A 24,755-nucleotide genomic window follows, 5' to 3' on the forward strand; every position below is an offset into this window, starting at 1 on the left:
CACTGCAATGACTCAAAGCTTTGCCATCAACGTTAAAGGATTTAAACATACAATGCATACTGATTATATCCCTCCTCCTGACAATATGGCAGTTACTTTGTGGGTAAAATGCTAAATTTCTCAATGATTATACGTAACTGGATCTCTTAAGGATAATCCATGTCTAGCTAAACTGTGCCTGCATAACATTTTGTGCCTTTCCTGTTCAAACATATCATTTGGATCTATCAAAGGAAACTGTAAACCAAATTATAAGTGAAACAACCATTAGGTGGGAAGCAGTGGAAAGGAATAAAACCTAAATCAACAGCTAGTGTCTGTGAAACTGAGGACACTATGTTATTTTTTAGAGCAATGACCAAAACTGCCTTACTTGGATAGATGAGATAAAGTACCTGAAACCCTATCCAGAAGACAGAATGCATATTTGAATTTAAGCCAGGGGGTGGATTTTCCAGAGGTGTTGAGACTTCTGCAGCTCCCTGTTGGCCTAATGTGTTTTTGTTAGGATGCCAGTTTTTAACAGGCTGCTTTTGATTTCCTAGATCAGAATTTTCTAATTGCTATTTTATATCCAAACTTCAATGAGCAAGCCATATCAAAGGTCAGTCACTTCATCCCAATTCTGGCTGTTCCTTATACAGATAAACAGTGATGAGAGATAGCACATGAGCTCTGCTTCTACAACCCTTTGCACTGGCATCAGGGCAAGACCAATTGATAGCAAGCACAACTGAGAGGGGGGGAGGTAATAACCAGGGTTGCAGCCCTGAGCACTGCTTTTGGAGGTGGGATACATAAATAACCACCAACATAGCTGGTGGCTGGCAATGCTTCCACCACCTGCAGCATAGCACTTGATGTGGATCAGTGTGTAAAGCAGGAGGGAAAATAAGCTGTCCTTTTAGAGGAGTACGGTGGCATGCATACATACTGTCCTTTTATACTAAAGAGTTCTGGGAATCATTCTGCCTTCTTGAGGCAAAACATCTCCTCATGTTCTCTTTGGGGCAGTTTAGCTTCATATAGCTCTCTACTGCAACCATCCCCTTAAAAATGAAATGGAACCTTTTCCTGGGAGCATTTATTGTGCTTTCTTTTTCTGCAAAGTACCATTGGCCACATGTGCACTTGTTATAAAAATAAAGAATATAAATAACTCAATAAAAAGAGGCATTTTAAGTACCCTGCAATTTGTTTCTTCCTTCCTCCCATGAGCTCCAGTGCCCATTGATCAGGAAAGAGAACACATGCACAGTGACACAAATATATATCCCCCCGCTTCTTCCTTTCCTGCTGTCTGTACTGTAATACAGGAAATAGCTGTTCAGTGTCAAGATTTAGAACCTATGCTTTAGTGGCAGCATTAAGATTCAGACTCCCAGTTAAAAAACACAAAGGATCAGAGGCCTTTTTTTTCCCTTGGTGCAGAAGATGAGATACAGTGATCCAATGCCCTCATTGCTATTGAGATATAAATTAGTTTCTTCCAAAGCAGCTTCACAATTATCTATAATTTGTCCACAGATAATTCCTTTCTTAATGGTGATACAGGCTGCTCCTAGTTTGTAGCAGCTGGACATCTCTTTTGTTAATAAATTTGTGCAAAGAGTCTTCCCCCTAGGATCACCTCCCCAGCTCCCCCCTTGGAACTGCTAAGCTACCTACAGAGAATGGCACCACACATTGTCTGGAAATAGATATTAACATAACCAGCTTTCTTTAAAATTGAATCTTTAGGAATGAAAGGAAACACTGGACTGGTAACTTCAACTAAGTGGCAATGTGTGTGCACTTTTATTAACATTCAGATGTACTGCATTAGCGCAGAACTTTTATCCAGTCTGCAGCAGGCACTCGTCTCCAGCTGCTCTATTCAGGCTGCTGCTATGACAACTATCCAGAGGCAAATGTCAGGTCATCTCCCAGCATATGGGTCTAGGCCATAATTGCTTTGTCAGAAACCTAATAGCCACCTACTCCTACTCCTCCAACAGCTAAAAGCAATATTGTTAAAATTACTAAACAAGGCAAAATCTTGTAAACCTCCCCCCCACAATCCAACCTTTCCTACAGTATTCATAGAGCATTGCTTCTATTTTGCCAAAAATAAGAATGGTGGAGGAGAGGCTTATCTTGTTTAAACTATCCACCTATCTGCCAGTTTACCTTTCCAGGATGCTGCTCTGTATAGAGTAGACCTAGGATTCTCAAACACTTACTGCCTCTAGGCGCTAGATACTTCTTCCGACTGCACTAGGTCAATACTGATAAGTTATCTGCTGGGCCTCAAATCATAGTGTGTAAAGACAGAGGTTTCTTAAAGAAGGAAAGTTTGCTTCTTTTCAAGAAATAAATAAAATACAATTAATTTAAATGAAATTAAAAGATTGCTAAATAATTACAAAGAATGCACTATCTTTGCTGTAATTTACCAGGCTCAAAAGGTAGTGAACAGATTGAATAATTTAAAAAGTTTTCTCTTTATTGTTAAAGAAAGTGATTGTTCTCCTGGAGTTTAACAATATAATATGCATACTAATCCTTATGTTGTGATTCACTCAGAATAAGTGATTTAACACCTACATGAAGAGAACCGTCTCTAGACACACTACAGTTGAAAAATAATAAATCTGGAGATAGGCAGGAAGTAGAATTGTCTTGAAACCATCACAAGTGTGTGATCCCATAACAAAAAAGAAAGAAAATCTGTATATTGCTGGTTTGTTCAAAAATTCTCCTCCATGTACATATGGAGACATACACATATCCTGACAGCTTCATCGTACTACCTCACATTTGCCTTATAGGCAATACTAAATAATAGCTGAATTCAATCAAACTAAACTAATTTGGACTTGTTCATTTTGCATGAGACATATTATTCTGATTTTTTTATGCAAGGAATGTATGAGGACACCAGCTTAGGTTAGCTATGAAGCAGTCAGATTTTCATTACTCAGAACTGGTCTTTGGAATCAAAGGGGAAAAAATATAAAACAGGAAAATACAGAAACCTGGCTCTTAACTTGTATATTCTGTAAAATACTGACAGCTTGGCAATATTTGAAGGGCTTTGCTAATTTAAAGATCTGAAATCTCCTTATTTTGTTATAATGAAGCCACATGAAAATGATATCTTCTGAAATAACAAATACTTGCTGTTTTATTTTTGGTTTGAAAATTAAAAGTAGTGAATGTATCGTGGGCTGAACTCTCAGTGGTGGTCAAGGAATGCATCACTAAAAAAAGCTCATCTGAGCTAATGCGCAGCAGCGCTGATTATGTTGCATTAAGTTTAGTACCTGTAATGACAGGTACTAAACTTAATGTGCCGTAATTACAAAACATTAATGAATGTGTAGACGTGCCCACAGTGTGCAAATACATTGGTTGCAAATACGGCTCTTAAAAAAATTTAATGTTTTTCTAATCTTGAGTTGACTATCTGTGGGACACATTTTTTGCTATAATGAGAAAAATCCTGGGATTACCTTAATGTGGGCACAGTGCAGGAAAAACAGTACAAGGTATTGCCTTGTACACCACAGGAGGATTTCTATGCCCTAAAGTGATCCTTCTATGGCAGAATATATATTAATTTGAGGGTCGCTTTGTATGAGCAGCAAAAGCATAAAGAGCCATCATGACCCCAGAATAGAATCTGGCTCACTCTCTTCTAACATATATCTCATACATACACATGTATACTAATAAATTCATGATGTATCATTTTCCTAGCATGAATCAGTGGCTCCATTGACATTTGCAGAGCTATGACAATTTATACCAGCTGAGGAATTGGCGTATTTTTATACATGTACAGATGCTTTTATAGATACATTTTATAGATGTGGCTTGATGTAAATCAGACACTGATTGGTCTATTTTAATCTGCTACCTTCCTTTTTCCACCCTAAGCATCTCATGAGCTCAGGAGCTCTTCTGTTGGCAAGTGTCCTTTCACTTCACCTTTCTTTTTTTTCTTTTGTTCTTTTTTTTGTCATTTGTAAAGTCTATCATGCAAGCAAATGGGGAAAGCAACAAGAAGTCCTTGTAAACATACCAGGAAAAAATTCAGAAAGTTCTATACAACATGTATGTATAAACAACAAGACAGATAATATTTAAGCCAGGGGTGGATCCAGAGGCAGTGCAATGGTGCAGCTGCATTCCCCCTTTGGATGTGTTGCAAAAGCCCCTGCTTTCCAGTAGACCTAGAGCTCAATGGGTAAGTGCTGCTGCTACTGTTCATGCTTTCTTTTCCCCTACTGCTCAATTCAGTGGAAGGAGGAGGGAAGGGAAGGGCAAACTGCAACAGCATTTATCTCCTGGCATCTGGAGCCATGCAAAAGCAGGGACTCAAGCCAGAACCTACCCAGTAGCCCAGAGCCTATATTGTCCAGGCTGTAAGCTCAGAGTGCACCATGCCTACATGGTAAGATCAAAGTGGGATCCATTATTGTTTTTCCTCATAACTGTTTTGATTTCTTTATTTTCCCCATTTGGGGAATGAGTTCTTCTCACTTTTATAAGAGGCAGGGGGCAGGAACTCCCATAGGAATGTCAGTGGCATACAGAAGCAAAGAAAATAAATCAGCATTTCTTCTTCCATTAGGAGCGAAGGGTGAGGGAAGGGCAATGTTTCTACCTTCCCCCAAAGGCCTAGAGCATTCACAAGTTTTGGGAGACTCCCCAGGGGCCACAGCCTCTGCTTTTTGTTTGACAGGATCCTGAAACTAACCCTCAGCACACTTTTCTCACTGAGAATCAGATCCCCAAAGTGGTCTAGGCTGTCCTTATGGAGTTCCTGGCATAGTTTTATAAAAAGCAGCTCATGCTTCTTTCACAGATTTCATAGACATTAGGGCTGGAAGGGACCTCGGAAGATCATTGAATCCAAACCCCTGGACGAAGGGCAGGAAGTCAGCTGGGGTCATAGGATCCCAGCAAGATAAGCATCCAATTTTTTTTCTTGAACGTGTTCAATGTAGGTGCAGGTGTAGGTGTAGGTGCCTCCGATGGCAGGCTATTCCAGACCTTGGGGGCTCGGACAATAAAGAAATTCTTCCTTATGTCCAGCCTGAAACGGTCTTGCAGTAGTTTATGACTTTAATGTATACTCCCCTCAAATCACTAAAATAACAGAAAATCAGAAATGGCTAAAAGTTGAGATCCCAAAGCAATGCTACCATAGCTGAGATTTGAAATCCAGAGCACCTAAACAAGCAAAGATGGAACAGCAGGCAACCCTTTTGGGGGAGTTGCACACAAAAGGTGATTCTGCCAACAGTCACCTTAACTTCTATACAGATTGCCTGCCCTGTGGGGTTAGTGAAGTAACAGTCTATTTCATAGTTTGCTACACACAACTATTCTCCATCAGTCCAGTCAGCCTAGACATAATTTAGTGCCTAACACAAAGAATTGTTGTTGTCAGCAGTCCCTAGATAAAAGGATTACAGTCAGCCAGAAAACAGAGAAGTCATAGAGTCCATAGATGACTGAGGAGGCCGTTCAAGATCTAAACGTTTGACTGCAGAGGTGGCAAATAGTTCAGAAGTAAGGAGTAGATCCTAGCGATATTGTAGTTTTCCTTTTTGCCTCTTTCATCTATCTGCTTCCATAGTGAGGTGAGTTTGTTTCAAATGATCAATGCTTGGTAGTATATCACAGCACCACTGGGGATGTCAGTGTTTGGGACTCCCAGGTACTGATGTTAATATTGCATTTCTTCAGATTGGTTTTCACAGTGTCCTTGAATCTCTTCTTTTGCCCATCTTTACAGCAGTGACCATTGGTGAGTGGGGAGTATAGGACCTGTTTTGGGAACTAGTTGTCAGCATTCTTATGACACATCCTGTTCAATGGAGCTGGTGCTATATAAACACGGCTTCAATGCTGGTAGCGCTTTCCTGAGCCAGAACACTGGTGTTTGTTCTTCTGTGCTTTCAACTGATATGGAAGATTTTCCAAAGACTTCACTGATGATAATGTTCCAAAGCTTTCAGGTGTTTTTGATATGTTATCCAAATTTCGCACACATCCAATAGGGGAGGGATGACAACAGGCTGGTAGACAAGAAGTTTGGCTTGGTTCCTGCTGTCATGATAACTGAAGATATGATTTCAGAGATGCCAAAGGTCGTGCTGGCAGATTTCATCAGGTGTTGAATAATTGTCACCACAACATGCTATTTACTATATGCAAGGTATATATGCAAAGGTATTTCTGTACTAAGTTTCATTCAACACCGTCTAGCTCACAGCAATACAGGACCTTCTCGTACAATGTAACTGTTATGCACCATATTCCACCATTGGAATACGGCTCCTGATCCAGCTTTATAGTGGCTCTGGAAAGACTGTCCTAGCATTAGCATTATCCTTCATTAGTGCAGAGCTGACACAGGACACTAATGTAGCAGCAGCAAGGATGTCTGCCTGCTTCTACAGAAGAAGATAAAAAGAACCGTGAAATCCTTTGCTATAGTCTGAGATCCTGGTGGCCATTTGGCATCAGCATATGCTAGAGGAGCCCTCAAAATATAGTACACAGTTGGTCAATTCTGGCTAGTCCCAGGCCAGGGAACTGATCTTGAACTGATCTGAGGCAGGACCACGATAATAGAAAACAACCTCTCTATTACCTTTGTACACCACTTCCCGACCTGAGTTCTGGGCCAACTGGACAGACCTGCATACCTTGTCCATAAGCTTTTTCTTCTTTTGACAGTTACTAGTGTAGGGGCAGTAAAGAATAAATATATGCAGTTAGAACATATAAACCTATCAACATAGTGGAATTTTGCATGTTGCACACTTTAATATCTGAAAGATTAAAATAAACGTAAACTATAATACTCTGAAGTCAGGTAATATGTACTTTACATGTAGCAGTTCTACATTTATTCACATACCAGGCCAACCATGTTAACTGTACCTCAAAATAACCTACACGTATTCAAGCTAAAAAGAGCAGTATAACATTTAACACAATTAAACACCTAAAGCACTTTGACTTCAACTACAATACCTTAACATTTATATTAACAGGAATAAATATCTCTGCAACTGACAATGCTTTATTATCACACATTCAAGCATTATGGAAAGATGCTGGGTACTATGGAAATATCCTTAGTAAAAGCTGAAACTAGTTTCCCATTATGACCCTGATTTTAATAAATCACCAATTTTTGAAACAGGTAGCTACTTCCCGCAGATCAGTTTTGCCCATCTTAACTTGAAATATTAGTTTGAAGGGAAAGCATTTAAGTCCTGATTTAGCAAAATGCAAGAACGTGACTGCTGAGTTTTAAGCAAAGGAAGACCTTAATGATTCCTCCCTCCTTCAGGTAAAAAAACAAAACAACATGTAAGTACTTTGCCATATCAGGGAAACTTTCATCCTTTATCAAGAATACAACTAGGTAGTTGCTTATAAAATATAATATTTGTCACTGTCACATCAAAGAAGTACACAGACTGAGTCTGAATCTTTCTAGAGCTGTTTATATACTACCGAAGCATTTTTCTTTCCTTAGTGGATAAGAAGCCACATATGGATAGTATATGAATAAAAACCTCAAATACTTTTATATTCTTTGCCTTCTGTAGTAATACATTTGAACAAAATACATTAAGGTTGTCAATGATTCTGTAAGTCTTTAAGAAAAACTGAATAATACAATTGGAGATTTTCTTTAATTTGGCTTGTGAATTAGCTCTTTCTGCTAAATAGTTCTTGAACTGATTACTCATCAGAGTCGTTACTAAAATTAACACTCTTTGTTAACTCATTTTAAAATGAATTATTTTGAAAAGTAAAATATTTAAGATTTCAGACTCCAATCTGAGGTCCATACATAATGCACCCAGAACAGCCTATAAGAGCAAAGAAATTAATTTCAAGAACCCACCCTCATTTATGTCCCAGGGAATGGGGTCAGGTACAACTGCTGGCTGATGTTACCACCAAGTCTGATTTTATTAGACTTCCTAAAGTGTTTGGGAAGAGGCCTAAGTCTCTTCCATATTCCAAGCAGATGTGGCCCCAAGCAATGGGAACATCCTATCTTTTCAAAATGCACACTGTCAACTTCACAACCCTTATAACTCCCATAGACATGCCTTGGGCAGTTTTCAGCATAGATGCATATACATTTTCTGCATAGCTGGATATATATATAGCAACTATTGCCAGGATTATCTATAGAGCCTAAAGGAGTTAAGTACTCAACTCCTATCAGATTTCTATGAGATCTGGTTGACTAACCCCCTAAGGCTCCTTCAAAAATCCCATGTGTGTGTTTAATACACACACACACACGTGCGTGCGTGCGCACATACACACACACTATCTATGAGTGACACAGCTACACACAAATACTTAATAGACCATACTCTGAGAAGCTGTTGTTAAGAATGCAAATTTCACTTTGTATCCCAGGGCAAACTGATTTCTCTGAAAAAGAAATGGTAAAATCCCACAATGGGTTTGCAGGAGAGTAGACTGTAATAATCAAAGGGTCCTTAAGTTTGAGACCAAGGGAAACAGCTAGATGAATGCTCTCACCAGCTACTCTCAGCAATCTTCCTTTCACACATGACTACCTGATTTCTGTGCTGCTCTATGTTTGCCTCTGAAGGTCTCCCTGGGATAACTGATAACGTAATTATGTCAATACCACAACCTCATCTACCGACTAAGTTCTACTGCCTGAGAGTTCTGCCTGAGACCCTGCTAGTATATGTGGGCAAATAAATCAAGAATAAGTGGTAGACATTGAGAATGGAATACTGCAGTTATGACTAGGGCTAGTTGCTAAACTGAAAAACAGAACTTAATTCTATAAAAACACAATTTGCATTTTTGGTTTTTTCCCCCACCAAATTAAAAACAAAATGAATTTAATTGTATACAAAATAAGATGTTTCATTATTGGCCAGCTGCAGGAAAGCAAATGAGCTTAAAGGCTAGATGCAAAAACTGGAGGAGGTAGTGATGATGACATGACCATTTTATCCAATATCTTTCAACTAGACTGTAGGAGACCCAGGCCACATGCAGCAATCTGGATCAGCCAATCAGGACTTTCCTGTGAACTGGTGCCATCTGTCTACAGGCAGACTGATGGAACTTGCACAGCCTCCTGGCTGTGCAACGTTAGCATTAAAAGCTCTTTGCTCTTCAGGGGCTTATAAATTGAATGTCTGTTCAAGTATCTCCACATAAGTATTTCTACCAGGAATTCTTCAAGATTTTCTGAGCATGTGTATAGCCCCAGATTTAGTTACCTCCTCTGCCTATATGGATTTGAATATGTCAGCCACCTTCTAGGACAGTGCCCAAACCACCAGGAAAGCACCCTGATATATTGTGAAATTGAGTGCTCCCAATTTCACTTCTTCATGTTGTTGTACTTTGTATAAATAATTAAACAATAATTGGTGCAGAGCCTGGAACAAAGGTGTCTCTCCTGTCAAGTGAGTGTCCTACCTACAGGCTCAGAGAGTAATTTGTTCTTCAGCAGGCTAGTGAATCTTAAACTAATCATGTTCAGCTTGCACAAAGTGATTCAGAGATAGCAGATATTTAGTGGGCTGCCACAAAGAACAGGAAGAACATCTTTTCTTCCTCACTGCTACTAGGATGTGTAGCAATGACTTAAAATTGCAGCAAAGTAGTTTTAGACAGGATAACAGGAGAAAAAGTCTTCACTGTTAGAGCACTGATGAAGTGGAATAAACTACTTAGGGAAATTGTGGGGTCTCCTTCACTGGAGTTTTTCAAGAATAGGTTGGATAAGCATTGTTCAGTGATGATTAGGAGTAGCAAATCCTGGAGTGGATTGTAAGAAGCAACAGTTGGGATTCCACAGATGTTTTGGAAACTATAACTGGCTTGATAATGAAACAAGTTTAAATTGCTGGGGCAAGGTTATGGAGGGGATAGGATGACAGAAACACAAATCCTAGGTTAGGGTCTGTGATGCATGGAGTTCTGCCTGTGCTATCCAAACCTTAGTACAGAGTGGAGGCTTTTGACTTTTTTTCCATGCTTCTTGGATCTGTTAATTGCCACATGGGCCTGGGAAGGAGTTTTATCCCCTCTCTTGCTACAGGTGTTAGGGGTTTTTATTTTCCTTCCTTTATGTCCTTCTACTGCTGTTGCTGCCATGGCTGGGAATTTTGACTGGGGTATGCCTGTGGCTCTGCTAGGACTTAAAGAAAAAAAAAGAAAGAAAAAACAGAAAAGACAGAGATAATTTGCTAGAGAGTCCTGCTCCTCCACTCAGGGTCAGATTGATTGCCACATTTAGAACCAAGAAGGAATTTTACCCCACAGTCAGACTGCCATGGATTGTGAGGGTTTTTGCCTTCCTCTGTAGTAGGGGGCAGGGCACTTTTCATTGGCTCTTGAGTGTATTTTAACAAACTTCTCCCTGTCCTTGCAGTGCCTCTGCCTCCCTGCTTTACCTGTGGTAAGTTAGGGTGTTCTTGATGTTCTCAGGTACTGTGACTGGTAGTTGTGGATGTGGATTGCTCATGCAATTTTAAGACTAGGTTATGAGGTATACAAGAAGACCTCCTGAGGTTCCTTCCAGCCTTATTTTTCTATTAGTCTATGAATCTAGCTGCATTTTTTCCAGTAAGAACTATTCAGCAAAATTGACCTGGATTCACAAATAATTTGAGGACAAATAAAACAACATTTTTTATTGAACTGACATTTGGCAGCCCTGAATAATGATGCTGTATGCATTGTAGGTGCAGCTGCTTTGCAAGTTCCTGCTTTAAAAAAACCCAAGATAACAAAGTATATGGATAGGACTGGAAAAATACCATAAACCAAACAAGTCTTTATTGCACTGGCTACCTGCTTTTCCATTTACATAATTAATCAGGGGCTTCAAGTGCTATACTTTATGAATTTTAGATTGAAATGAAACTGCAGTCACCGGTACCAACACTTTCAGGTGAAAGAATTTTTTTAAACCTGGCAAATATCTTTATGACACCAAGATCTGCCACTGCCTAAACCTTTAAAGATTATTTCATTTGTCCTTTCATACCTTGGAGAGAAGCACTTTGCAGAGAATTATTTGATACCTATTCTTCTTTATGATCAGACTTGATGCCAAGTCATAAAATCTTCACAATCAATTTTAGCAATACCAACACTGTACTTAAAGTGTGATTTTTTTTAGTTTTACTTTCACTAAAATCTGTAAACCTTAAGGCATTTCCATGGCATTAATGAAAGTATCACAAAAGACAAAATACATAAAAAAGTGACATAGTGATATCCATTTCCAGTGTCCCAGCTAACAGCATTGTAAAGATAATTCCAAACTCCAGTTCTCTAGAAACATGTGTCAAAAAAGGCTGCAGGCTGTTTCTAAGGGGTAAATGTCCATCTTTTCCAAAAACTGTGTACAAGAAAAGTTCATCAGACATGTCATTAGAGCAGTTAATACCCAAAACCTTACAACCGACTGCCACTTTTGTTTCAAGAAGTTAAGAAAGGAAACATGCAGTTTTCAGCAAATAAAAGCAATAGTTTAATTTAGCGTGCAGTATGCTAGATACTGAATCATATATGGACAAATAATTGATACGGATGTTAAGACGCTGATTAACAAGGAACCTGAGAGCACACTATAGTTTTGGAAATAATCCAGTAACCTTTCTACTTGAAGTACATCATACAAATTACGTAGTTTATCAGAATACTTGTTATCTTTACAAATATACAGAAAAAGATTTGTGTGTGTACATGTACATATATACATATAGTTTATATTTTAAGTTTTATATACATTATGCTGCATGTTATACATGTTAACATGCATGCATATGTATATGTAGGTACTATGGGTACACACATTATATATAGAGTATACAATACATACTAATGTACAATATTATCCATACATGTACAGTAGATATGCTGACCCCATATGTATATAAATCTATAAGGCATTTTCATATAGTGCACATAGTTATTTAACTATCAATAAACATTTAATTAATCTAGCTAACAGGACATATCTGACATGCACCATTCCTTCATGTAACAAGAATTGCAAATTATCTTGATTTTACTTAATTATAGATATGGATGAGGTAGACCCCTCAAATAACATCGTACCTGCTGTCTATCCAGTCGCATCCTTTTTGCAGCATTTCTGCTTTCACTCTCACAGGCTGAAGCCAGGATACTCTCTGCTACTGCTGAAGTGAGGTGTGAGGGAATAGGTCGCGACTAAGAGAGAAAAAAACATGAAAAAATTATGACTAGGACAAGAGCCAGATCCACGGTGTCCTTATCAGAGCACACAAAACTATCACAGATGCAGGAGAGTCCATTCATTGAAATGTAATTTATATCAACAAAAAGGGGAAATGGAAATTGTAAAGATGAAAAATGAAACTAGTTAGAAGTTAAAGCTGTAGCTGATCCACAGATCCATCAAAAGCACATTTTTCCAGAGCTCTATAGTCCACTATATTTAGTCTGGCTCATTAGGCTGTATTTTGAACAGACAGCAGCATATTCTCTGTGTTCCAGCAGCATTCTGTCTGATTCTTGCTAAGAAAAGTGAAAAGCCTTTTATCCTGAACAGAATGTGACAGAGATGAGTAGCGCTTTTTTTAAATCATGAAAAACCAAGCGATAAGGTTGAGCCATCACTCAAAATATAACAGATTGCCAGTACATTTCAGAGCAGTCTCAATATGTAAAGTTATGGATATTTACATTCCCAGCTGCAATATGACTGACATGATTCAGATGTTTGGGTTTTTTTAAAATCAATATCTTGTGTGACACAATACTGTGTCAGTCCTTCAACAGATGTAAGTACTTTATGGGGCCTTCTGAAGACGGCATGTTATTCTGTCACCGACTTGTGTTATGTATCTATTATTTATTTTACATTGACCTGTTTTAGGTGTAGAACTGAACATAATCCATGACGACAAATCAGTCTTGGAGTCTTATTAGCTCTGCAGTTGGTTGTGAATGCAGTATGACTTTCTATATCAATTAAACAAGGAGAATCCAAGACTATTTGCATTCCTGTCTCTGTAATTATATTCAAAATCATCTCACTGAATGATAAATCTCATAATGAATATCTAAACTCATTTTCTTAATTAAGACACATACCAAAGTACATAAAAAATGTCAAGAAGAATAAGCCAAATGAGGATAATGCCATGCACATTGTTATACATATATACATGTATTTTGGAAATAAATATCAGAGCAGAACTTCAGCTTTGTTAAACTAGCATAGTGACACTGAACTTAGTAGAGCAGTGTAAATTTATACCAATGGAGGAACTGACCAACATCTCTTTTTAAAAAAAAATCAGTTATCTGGAGACAGCCAATCCATGTGTACATGCCAGGAAATGCTGCAGTGTATTGAAAACAAATTTTAAGGCATTTCCACTTACCCATCAAACAACCTCAGAGAAGAGTCTATAAACTAGCACAATGGATTTTACAGTTTGTAAAGTATACCACAATTATGAGCAATCTGTTACCAGTACTTCACCATTACTGAATAAAAACACAACATACTTACTACATTCCTTGTACTTTAAAATGTAGCATCATTACTTTAGTATCTGATATTGCGCCATTTATAACAGATGGGACTATGTCTTGTCCTTTCAGAAAGACTGACTTTCAATCCCTAAAACCCACAAGTAAACCCAACATTTACACAAGCATATAATAAAAAGCATATCCACTAACATTAGTCCCTCTGCTGTAAAACTACTGCAGATAAGAGATAAAGCAGATACTGGGTGCATCTACAAAATGTGCTTTACTGCCGAGTTGACTATTTGGCTTCTCAGTAAACTGTCACTGTCTACACATGCACCAGTACTGGGGCACAGTAAACTAACTAACTCTATTGTAGAATAGTACTGTCAGGGACTATCTTACAGCAGAGTATTATATGTGCTGAAACACACATGTAGACAGTGACAGGAGCTCTCTAGGGCACGAGTGTGGGGGCGGCCTGCTGCCTATCCTGCACTTTAGCACCCTCATGCCCCAGTCAGTCCCCCGATGCCACCACCCAGAGCCCAGTGCTGACCCCCTGCCAGCCTGGGGCTGCTCTGCCCCAGCTCAGAGTGTTGCAGTCCTGAGCACACGTACAGATGCTGCACCCAGGAGCAGCTGACTCCAGCACAAACTGCGCTGGCTTTTATCACATCACATTAATGGCACGTGTAGCTGTAACCACTGAGATTTGATAATAGGAAATCTAGAAGTCAAGTTCAAGAACTTGTTTTTCAACATATTCAGTAGTGAGTGCCCATAAGCTTAACAGGGAAATCAAATTTGTTTAAAAAGACACTTGAATCTCTGATACTAAATTCCAGTGTCATGAACTATGAAGGAAATTAAATATTGTAACATAAGCAAATGTCTTCCTCAGTCCTAGGGCAGAGGTGCTTAACACCAGCTTGCAGGCGAGATCCGGTCCTTGACGTCAGGTCATCTGGTCAATGGGGCTTTCCTTGGAGATGGGAGAGTAGTGGTACCACTTTTATGCTGACAAATTTCCAGCCCTGCAGGAGCCCTGCAGGCTGGATAGCAAGGCTCTGTGGTGCATGGGGCCTGATCCTGGCAGGCAGGGCTGGGCAGGGTGGCATGGGACCCCTGAGTCTGATCCTGGTGTGTGGGGTCAGCACTGAGCCTCTATACTGGGAAGTGGGAGTGGTGTGGAGTTGTATAGGGATGGCACAGGGCCAGTCCAGATGTAGGGGTCTGGGCAGAGGCAGCGCAAGGCCTGATCTGACCCAAGTCCCATGCCACTTATCTGGCCTGTGGGGCCTGAAGATCAAGCACCATTGTTCTAGAGCACTGCATAGCTTTATCAGAACAAGAAGTTTTAACTGATGTAGAGCTCTTGCACTACTATAATCCTTTACAAGTACTGGATACTTCAGAACACATCACTACAAATATCAGTCCAATACTTAATCATATTCCTTTCATGCTGTGCTCCCCTCTATATTTTAGATGGCCAAGTCTTCTTGTTTATGCCATTGTCTTACTACTCCTCAAGGAATATTGCCTATGGAGGTTGTCGTGTCTGCTTCTTAGAAACAGTCATGCAATGACAGAGAGAAACCTTTTTCAAGAGTAACAAAAGCCAGGAGCAAATAACTAGGAAGTTTCTCCAGGTCAGAGCTTTAGGTTGAACCCCAAACACATGCACCACCAAAGGTATAGCCTCTGGTTTTCAGTTTGATGGTTACTGATGGTTTGCACATGTGCAGATGTGCCTATATTGATGTAATCTCCAGAAATTGCTGGAATATTTGAACTTTTGAATGGTTAGGAAAATCTGCCCAATGACATTAGTTGGCACATACACACTTCCTAGAAATAAGTGTTGGAAAAGTGCAAGATAATTGACAGCTACCTGACTGAGGTGGTCTGAAAGATGATTGGAGAGAGACAGAGAGAAATGTATCAGATGTCTGACTGACAAGATGATTATAGGTAAGAAAGAACAATGACTGGCTAAAGAATATGGTATGATTGGATAGTATAAAAGATGTTGACCAAACGACTGTGTGTAGTTCCAGCTGGTTGTTGGGTTTTGGTATGTGTGGTGTTTGAGACTTCTCATGTTGACTGTTTTTGACTGACTGTTGTTGACTGAACTTGCTCGTCAAAGATCCTCAGCTAAAGAAAGGTATAAGGGTTGAAGAGTGATCAAGCGAAGGGTCTCATTCTCCCACTTCCTAGGAGGTTTAGTGTTATCTGAGAGTAGAGTGGGAGTCAACTGAGATTTTTGGGATATAGCAGGTGAGTGGACCTTGTTTGGTACCTATTTCCATATGTATGTGTGTAAAACTGTAAGGCTTAATATCTAGGTTCTGGTCATGCTGTTACTTATGTGTTAATTCTTGTTGTCATTGATATTTGTGTTTTTGTCTCATAAATAATCTCCCAGCTGCCTGTGCCACATAGCGTGGGCCTGGCCCAGTGCAGCGTACTGCCATGTGCCTTCAGGCAGCTCCAGGTTGCTTGGGCTGTCACCCAGGGGCTGGCACTGTTTGCAGGGATTGCATGTTGCGCTGGGCTGGGTCCTGCGTGCATGAGCCCAATGTGCCGTCAGGCTGGGCTGGTTCTGTGCATGCAGAACCCAGCCAGGCATGACAGACAGTCCCTGCAAGTGGCATGGGGCCCTGAGTGACAGTCTATAAGGCCTGGAGCTGCCCGAAGGCACATAGCACCTCACTGAGCCAGGCTGGGCCCACACATTTTGGTGCAGGCAGCGCTGGGTGCCAGCCGGCCAGGGCCGAGCCATGCTGCACCACACCGCTGCTGCTGGGAAAGGCAGTCAACTTAAACTCTTCATTGACTTTTTGCATAGGGAACTCAATATTGGTAAATCACTAATCAGTAAGTATATTTAATTAATGAAACTCACTGGATTGGTGACATCCTGCAAGATGTCTGATATTTTAATACAATGCAACTTGAAGTTCAAATAGTCTTATCCTGAGTCATTAAAAATTGATGGGACTGAATATACTATCTGCTTGCTCAATACATAAAAAATGCCATTTTTCTTTTTTCATGCATATAATTTGCATTTGTTACACAAGATGTCAACACTTGATACAGCCATGCCCTCAGTTTAGAGTGACTTGCATTCATGGAATGGTCATAAATACTCCTTCTACCGTACAAATGCAACACCGTGTTTCTAAATGGAATCTAAACAGGCCATCTAAATATTCAGTGTGGAGAAGTTTGCCATACTATGTGCTAAACTTGTGTATAGAACATGCTTAAAACTGCTTTGTGGACAGAGAAGTGTAGTCCCTAAGGGTAGTAGTTTTACATGTTTCATGAGTACTAGCATTTACTTAGAACATCAAACCTGACATTTTCATACAGAAACTTGGTCTAATAATTCAAAGGGTCTGTTCTGAACAGGTCTAAATAGATCTGTAAAACACAGGAGGCTAACAATCAGATTGATTGTGCACACTCTCACCCACACATGAACTGTTGGAACACCAAGTTTATATCAGGATATTTGTACAAAAATACTTCCCTATATGACCAAATTATTAAGTAAAATACGAGATATTTATAATCAGAGAAGAAGCACATATTTTCTTTTTAGCTTAGAGGCACTGGTACAAATGTGTTCTAACAGAAAAAGCATTTGAGCCAAGGTTTTTACAAGCCTAAGGATGCTGATTTTCAGAAGTGCTAAGGGTATCTACCTCATCTTTATTTCCCTCAATTTAGCATTTTCAGAAGTGCCAAGATGCCTAAGAGGTACTTCCTGCATCTTTAGTCATTCAAGTATGTTTACAATTTTGGGTCAGAGTAAACTAAATACACTTTAGCTTATCTACATGATAAAACTGGCTAAATGTTAATACAAAAATGTTGCCATAACTTCTGCACAGTAATAGTTAAGATCCTCAGCATATTTATATTATTAATATTTAGCACTTTAGAGCATGTCTTGTATGAAAATATCAAAATGCATTAAATTGGAGGGTAAGTATTTTATTATCAAGGTATACATTTTTAACACGGGTAAGACAAATAATAGAGAAATATGCTGTACTGGCATATTTGTATTATCTCATCTTTTCAGGTCAACATATCACTCTAATGTCAATAAATTAGAAAAAATCTAAAATACAAGGATACCATAACAACTTACACTCACCAACATATTTTTAAAGAATTTGGATGTCAAAGACTTCCTAAGAATGATGTTTTCTTCTGTAGCACTTCAACAGATTAGAACTGTGCTATTCAAACCTTACTCAAAAGGCTTGTTTGAGCTTTATACTGCCTAAAGACTGCAGTACAGTACTGCACTCTATTGGATAAACTAGATTAATTTTTATTGAGTAAAGAGTAGGCCTTAGTAAAATAAGAAGAATTTTACTATTATTTTAATGCTTGTTACACTGTATATATTTTGCTCATTCTTGCAGTCCATGTAGAAGTTGTCATAAATATACAAAATCTATTATGGAAACAGAAGAAAGAATATAAGAAACATTCTAAACACATTAGGGACTTTTTCACATGTTCTGTGGAGACCATATCATTTTTCCATTTTCAAAAATGAAATACATTGCATTAAAATACTACATCACCACCCTTCTATCTATACATTATACTTTTCGTTATGCTTCTTAATAATGTGCATGCTGTCTCTTTGCTGACATTGAGACCCCAGTTTGATGTGAGTGTGCAACAGTATTTGTACGATGTACCCCTAAGGACAGTTCATATATCCAGTACTTTGACAATTTAAGGGGGCTACTTCATGGACTTAAGTCCACTCCATATTTCATAATGGCCTCCATTTCACTTCAATCATCCCCTAGAACTTCCCTTTCTGGTCTAAGGCAGATAGATAAAGCTACACTAGCAGCCATTTGGCAACAACAGCATGCACAGGAAAACCATGAAAGGTAAAGGCAACTAAGTGACAACTGCAAGCCATCAAATCGATGAACACCTCATAGCAGAGGATGCTTCAGAGCCTTGCCTCCTCCTGTAGCTCTCTTGCCCGTTTCCTAAGAGACACCACCAAGAGGCACCGTTCATACCGCGGCCACTCCCCCACCTGGCCATCATTGGAAGGAACCTGCAAGCTGCAATCCCCACAGCACCAAACCTGGACCTGGGTAGAAGCCTCAGTGGTGAGTAGTCCTGCCTCGACAGAAACCTTATAGGTGCAAGCAGAGGCAGTGGCTCTGGCATTGCAATGTCCTCCAGCCATTTCCCTGGGTCTCTACAATTACACATCTCCTCCCTACTGTTCTACCAACACAAATGACCAGGATATATTCCAGTAACTCATGGGAGTAATCTGAGAGAGGTCAAGATTATTTGCATTGGAAGAGTAAATAGGGTTTGGACTTAAGTATATAGAGAGATGCATAGAGAACTAAGGGGACCATAGGAATTGCTGGATGTTGGTTGAACACTACTGACATATGCGGTGGTGTTCAACCAACATATGCACAGGTATGCTTGTGTATAACACTCACAGCTGTATTCTGTTACCCTCACACATTTGGAAGTAAAACAAATCAACCTGAACACCACCTCAATAATCATTTATTCCACTGTGGGAAAGGCAAAGAAGGAAAATGAAACATTAAAAAATTAGAAAATATTCCTGGATTTTTACAATTTTTGGGAAATAGAAAAAATTTAAATGTCATTGGACTAAATATAGACATTGGATTTATGACACATTATAACATGCCTGACATCTGACTCCCCAGGTACCTCTCCACTATTTAACTGCTACATTCATCCCCCTTCTTCCCACCCGCCACCCAGCCTGTCTCTCACCCACTGACTCCTTAATTTACATCTTCACTGACTGCCTGTTCTGCATGCAGCCCAGCCCAGCCTCTGGCTTCTTTACTATTCATCCCATCCAGGAAGAGCACACACCAGCTGCAGAAATTTCCTTAGCCTGACAAAGGGTTTTTAAACCCGAAAGCTTGCTTAAATATTTTTTCCCAACTACTTAAGTTGGTTTAAAAAAAGGTATCTGATTCACCCAAAGAACCTGGTAATTTTTTCATAAAACCATTTTTCCTTTTTCAACTCGATCTACTTAGCAAGCTTGTTTGACCTAGTTGATGTTTTCCTGTTTACAGACAAGAATTGCACACTTTGAAAAGGCAGCAATATGATAATAAATAAAGAAAAAAAGTATATCTTTTACAGCTACACATGGAAGATCTGTATGCATTGATCTTTGCAGTAATTTTCTAAATGTTTCCCAGCTCAGTCAGCATTAACTATGCATCCCTTCACCCTTAGGTTACAATGTTGCTAAAAATGCCCATCACCTTTTTCAGAAAAGATCTGGAAGATTGTATATACTAGCAAGGGTACCTGACCTTCAGCAGCTAGCTCAATTAATTGTGAATGGCCCTTCCTCTCAAAGCTAAAGCTTTCAAGTGTGGCTAGTGATTTTGGGTGCCTACCCTGAGATACATTTTCAGAAAGTGCTGAGCACCCAGCCTATGAAAATCATCCCCTCAGCTTCAGCAGCAGAAAATTAAGATACTTCAAACAACTATTTTTCAGAATCTTGGCTACATAGGCCCCCAGCAGATATTACATAACGATCATATGATAAATTGTAACAGGTCATTGATTCAAGCAATTCATGTTAGGATAAAATGACAAGCCAGTCACAAAAATGTTCAAAAGATGGATCATCTTTGTGTCTAGTTTGTATTTCACTTTAAATTAAACATGCAACATGTGTCCTGAATCTGAGGCTGCTCCCTGATGGAGCCCATGGATTACTGATCCCTGGCAGCAGGTTCTCGGATACAGCTGTCCCTTGCTTTAACACCAACAGCTTAAAAGGGCACCACAGGAAGTACAGCATTGGGGAACTATACCTGATACTACACTTTCTGTGTTGCCCTTTGAAAGTCCCGGTGTGGGGAGCCTTGAATCAGGGATGCAGTAGCAGTTGCATGATTGGGGTCTGCGGAATTTTATCTCTGATCCCAAAAATCACATATCCTACCAAGATCTCAAATGGGATGTGGGCTTTCTTCAGAAAGGATGAGTCTCTCCTTTCTTTCTCTTTCCTCACTGATAGTCTAAGTGAAACTACTGTAAAGTGGATAAATAACTGGTTGGATCATCATGCTTAAAATCTATAAAATCTCTTAAAATCTACCCTATGGAGTGCAAAGTCACATGACACTAATGGACAACAACTTTTAATGTCTTTGACTCTGCTCCAAGATGGTGACAAGGGGGCGGGGTAGCTGTCAAGGGGCGGGGCTACCCATGTGGCACTTGACAGCTTGCCACAACTTGGTAAGCGGCCCTCCATCCAAAATAATTGCCTGCCCCTGCTGTACTGTCTCACATGCTACACATGCCTGAATAAGTAAACAATATTGAGTAGTGTTTTGTTGCCTAGTACTAGGCTTGTTTTTGAAAAGCAGAATGAAGAAAAAAGAAGAAAAAAGAGCTTTCCTTGCTTCTGCAGAAGGCATCTCTGCTGGAGGGGAAGAAAAAGTGTCCATGGACAACAGCTAAAGATTTCCATGTTCAGCGCAGCACATTTGCTTTTCTGTGGCAGAAGCTAGAACTACTATTACTGTATTGTCTCACTCATAACGTGGAACCCAATTTTCAGCAACTGCATTTTAAGAAAAGGATGCATGCTGTATGCAAAAAAACATGTGTTTATTGAATTAAGCCTTTCATGAGCCCTGTGCGATAGGTAAGAATTATTAACCCACCTTTACCTAAGGGGAAATAAAAATAGAAGGAAGCTAAAAGAATTCCTCAAGTTCAGAAAGTGGCAAAGCTAAAAACTATAGTCCAGATGTACTGCATTTAATTTGCTTTTATAGCTACACAAGCTTACTGTCATCCTCATGCATGCATGTAGAATAAACACAATTTGGTAAAATGAAGAAGTCACATTATCTGGTTTTAGGCTTCCTATAGGTTACTGTAAAAAGAGAGAGAGAGAGAGAAAGAAGGGGAGGGAAACTCATCTTACAGCTGACAAGAAATATTCTGACAGCATGCTGTTGTTAATGGATATATTCATGTCAGAACAAAAACAGAAGCATGCAAATAAGAGTAAAATAGTCAAAGGGTGAAAGTATATCCAACTTTTCCCAAGATTAATGTTTTTAACAGGAAATTAAGTAAAATGATTTGGGGTCTCTGCAATGGTCAGCTGTCACAAACTGATATGGCCTCACTGTAAGCCATGCTTTAAAAAAAGGATATTAGTGCCGAGAGACACGGCAGCTAACAACATGAACACTCATGAAACTGAGCCTTTCCCATTGCCTCAGAACTACAACTGGCCTCTTATGCAGTTGGAGGTGTCGTTTGGATTACAGATGGCAAATAACTGACAAGCAAGCTTCAGGCATTCTTGCTCATCTTTACCATACACTAATTAACCTTAGTGTTTACATTTTCTATTAAACTCCAGAACACCAAGCCATAGATAGTTAAAGTATTTCACAAACACTGCTGAATTGTCATCTGCCACAAGGGCTTTGAAATTATTTTATTTCCTCTTGCAACTACACACTCAAAATGTAGCATTTTTGTCTTGAACATGACAAAGACTCTTTACCATAAAATGTAATGAGTTTATGGTAAAAGGACATCTCCTATAGGAATCGTTATGTGACCTCTTGGTTACTATAACAGTGGCACTACAGTTCCTGAAGATATCATTACCATATTTGGCTGTTTTTCAACATAACGCCTGATTAATATGGTAGTCCTGTGTAAATGGCGTTATCCAGACAAATTTTCTTCCCCTACAATATTTAAAAAAATCAGTGGGTCAAATGTCTCTACCCAAGATAGCATTTTTCAAAGTTGGTTTCAGTTATGAGCAGACAAGCTAATTTAAAAATTAGAATGCAAAAAAAATTAATTAAACAATCCATACTACATTTCAGAATTAGGTGAAATCAAGCTACGAAAGCAACACAATACAGTAAAATGTTGTTAAACTTGAAATGCAGGGGACCAAAAAAATACTAAATGAAATAAACAGGTTTGAAAAAAGTGTACCCATACTGATGCAAATCAGTATTGGTATCCACAGGCTTAGTTCACTTGCAATTGATGATTTTTATCTTTTTGCAAAACACTGCAAGCTTCAGCGCAGGTATTCTGCATACATACTTCTGAGCAGCACTTTTGTATCTGCTATATATAAATACAAACCGAGCATGTCTACACCTGACATTTACTGTACAGTAGACTAATTTGCTGTGCAGTAAATGTCTCAGCATCTACACATGCACCCAATTGGGCTAGTTTACTCTACCATAGTGCATGTGTAGATGCTGGAGGGGCTGGCTGGGGCATGAGGGAGCTTCAGTGCAGGGGCTGCCTGCCAGCTAGCCCTACACTGAAGCTCCCTTGTGCCCCAGCTAGCCCCTATGTAGCATATTGTGCCATGGGAGCTAGGTCTGGGCTAGCAGGCTGACCCACAGGGCCCCCTGCCAGTCATGCTCTGACCCAGCTCCACATGTTCCTCATGAATAAACTCAAGAGCTTACTGATCCAGACTTAACTGCTCCTCGGCAGATGTCCAAATGGCACCCCTGGGGGCAATTAACTCTGAAGCAATAAGCCCTCGAGTTTATTCATGCACAGTAATAGCACATGTAGATGTGTCTACTATGTATGATATTAGTCCAAAGCCAAAAGGCTCATGATTTAGCATACAGTTCATGGGGCTTCCCCCCAGCAGTATCAACAACATTTTAAGCATGGTGACCCCACAGCCCAGCACTATTCTGTATGCGTCTGTAATCCAGATCTCCCAACAAAAGATCCACATGCTAAGTAGCCTCCCACTCATGACCGAAACCAGGTATTCTTGTCACAAGTCTGGGAACACCCCCAAAATTTATATGTAGATGAGGCACAGGGCTGCCTGGTCTATTTCTACCCCATGCAGGGTGGAGCCACACCAGTCACATGCAATGAGCCAAGAGATGGGGGGACAGAGCCTCTCATCTACACAGAATTTGGTGATGTTTGCCAGACATTTAAGGCTGGTGAAGAAACTGAAATAATTGGAAACAGGAAAGAAAGGCACTTCTCAGCTGTGAAAATGAAGAGGAAATCAAATTATATTTGAAGCAGTGGTTCACTATGACTTAACAGATTTCATAGATTTCACAAACATTAGGGCTGGAAGGGACCTCAGAAGATCATCGAGTTCAGCCCCCTGCCAGAAGGGCAGGAAGTCAGCTGGGGTCATAGGATCCCAGCAAGATAAGCATCCAATTTAATTCTGAAGGTGTTCAATGTAGGTACTTGGACCACCTCCATTGGCAGGCTATTCCAGACCTTGGGGGCTTGGACAGTAAAGAAATTCTTCCTTATATCCAGCCCGAAATGGTCTTGCAGTAGTTTATAACTATTCAACCTCATCATCCCTTAAGGCGTTTTGGTGAACAAACGTTCCCCCAGATACTGATGGTCACCCCTGATAAACTTATAGGTGGCCATCAGATCACTCCTGAGCCTGCGCTTTTCCAGGCTAAAGAGTCCCATGGCTCTCAGCCTGTCATCGTAAGATCTGTTTTCCTGACCTCTGATCATGCGCGTGGCTCTCCTCTGGACTCTCTCAAGCTTCTCCACATCCTTTTTGAACTGTGGGACCCAAAACTGGATGCAGTACTCCAGCTGCGGCCTCACTGAGGCCGAGTACAAGGGGAGAATGACGTCCTGGGATTTGCTTGAGAAGCATCTATGGATGCAAGCCAGCGTTTTGGTCGCTTTACTAGCTGCAGCATCACATTACAGGCTCATGTTCATCTTGTGGTCAGTGATGACCCCCAAATCTCTTTCTTCTGTAGTGCTAGCCAGTGTAGCATTGCCGAGCCTATAAGGATGCTGCAGTTTTTTCCTCCCAAGGTGGAGAACCTTGCATTTTTCGGTGTTAAACACCATGAGGTTCTCGTCTGCCCATTTGCTGAGCTTACCCAGGTCAGCCTGGATCGCTCTCCTGTCTTCAGGTGTGGATGCTTTGCCCCAAAGTTTGGTGTCATCAGTGAACTTGGCCAGTCCACTTCTGACTCCAATGTCCACATCATTAATGAAGATGTTGAGCAATATGGGTCCAAGGACAGAGCCTTGGGGGACCCCACTGGTCACAGGGCACCATGACG

The 24,755-nt window shown here is 40.0% G+C and overlaps 1 protein-coding gene across 3 annotated transcripts in view; it reads right to left on the minus strand.

The window, feature by feature from the left end:
* NOL4 (nucleolar protein 4) overlaps positions 1-24,755 on the minus strand; it is a 291,097-nt gene that overhangs the window by 35,832 nt on the left and 230,510 nt on the right. For all 3 annotated transcript variants that reach the window (XM_090039912.1, XM_090039913.1, XM_090039914.1), the window contains one exon: positions 12,157-12,270. In XM_090039912.1, coding sequence (XP_089896038.1) covers positions 12,157-12,270 — 114 coding nt within the window. The remainder of the gene's footprint in view (positions 1-12,156; positions 12,271-24,755) is intronic.

This window comes from Crocodylus siamensis, chromosome 3, assembly GCF_052110815.1.
Source record: "Crocodylus siamensis isolate JL-2025a chromosome 3, ASM5211081v1, whole genome shotgun sequence".
Classification (NCBI taxonomy): domain Eukaryota; kingdom Metazoa; phylum Chordata; order Crocodylia; family Crocodylidae; genus Crocodylus; species Crocodylus siamensis.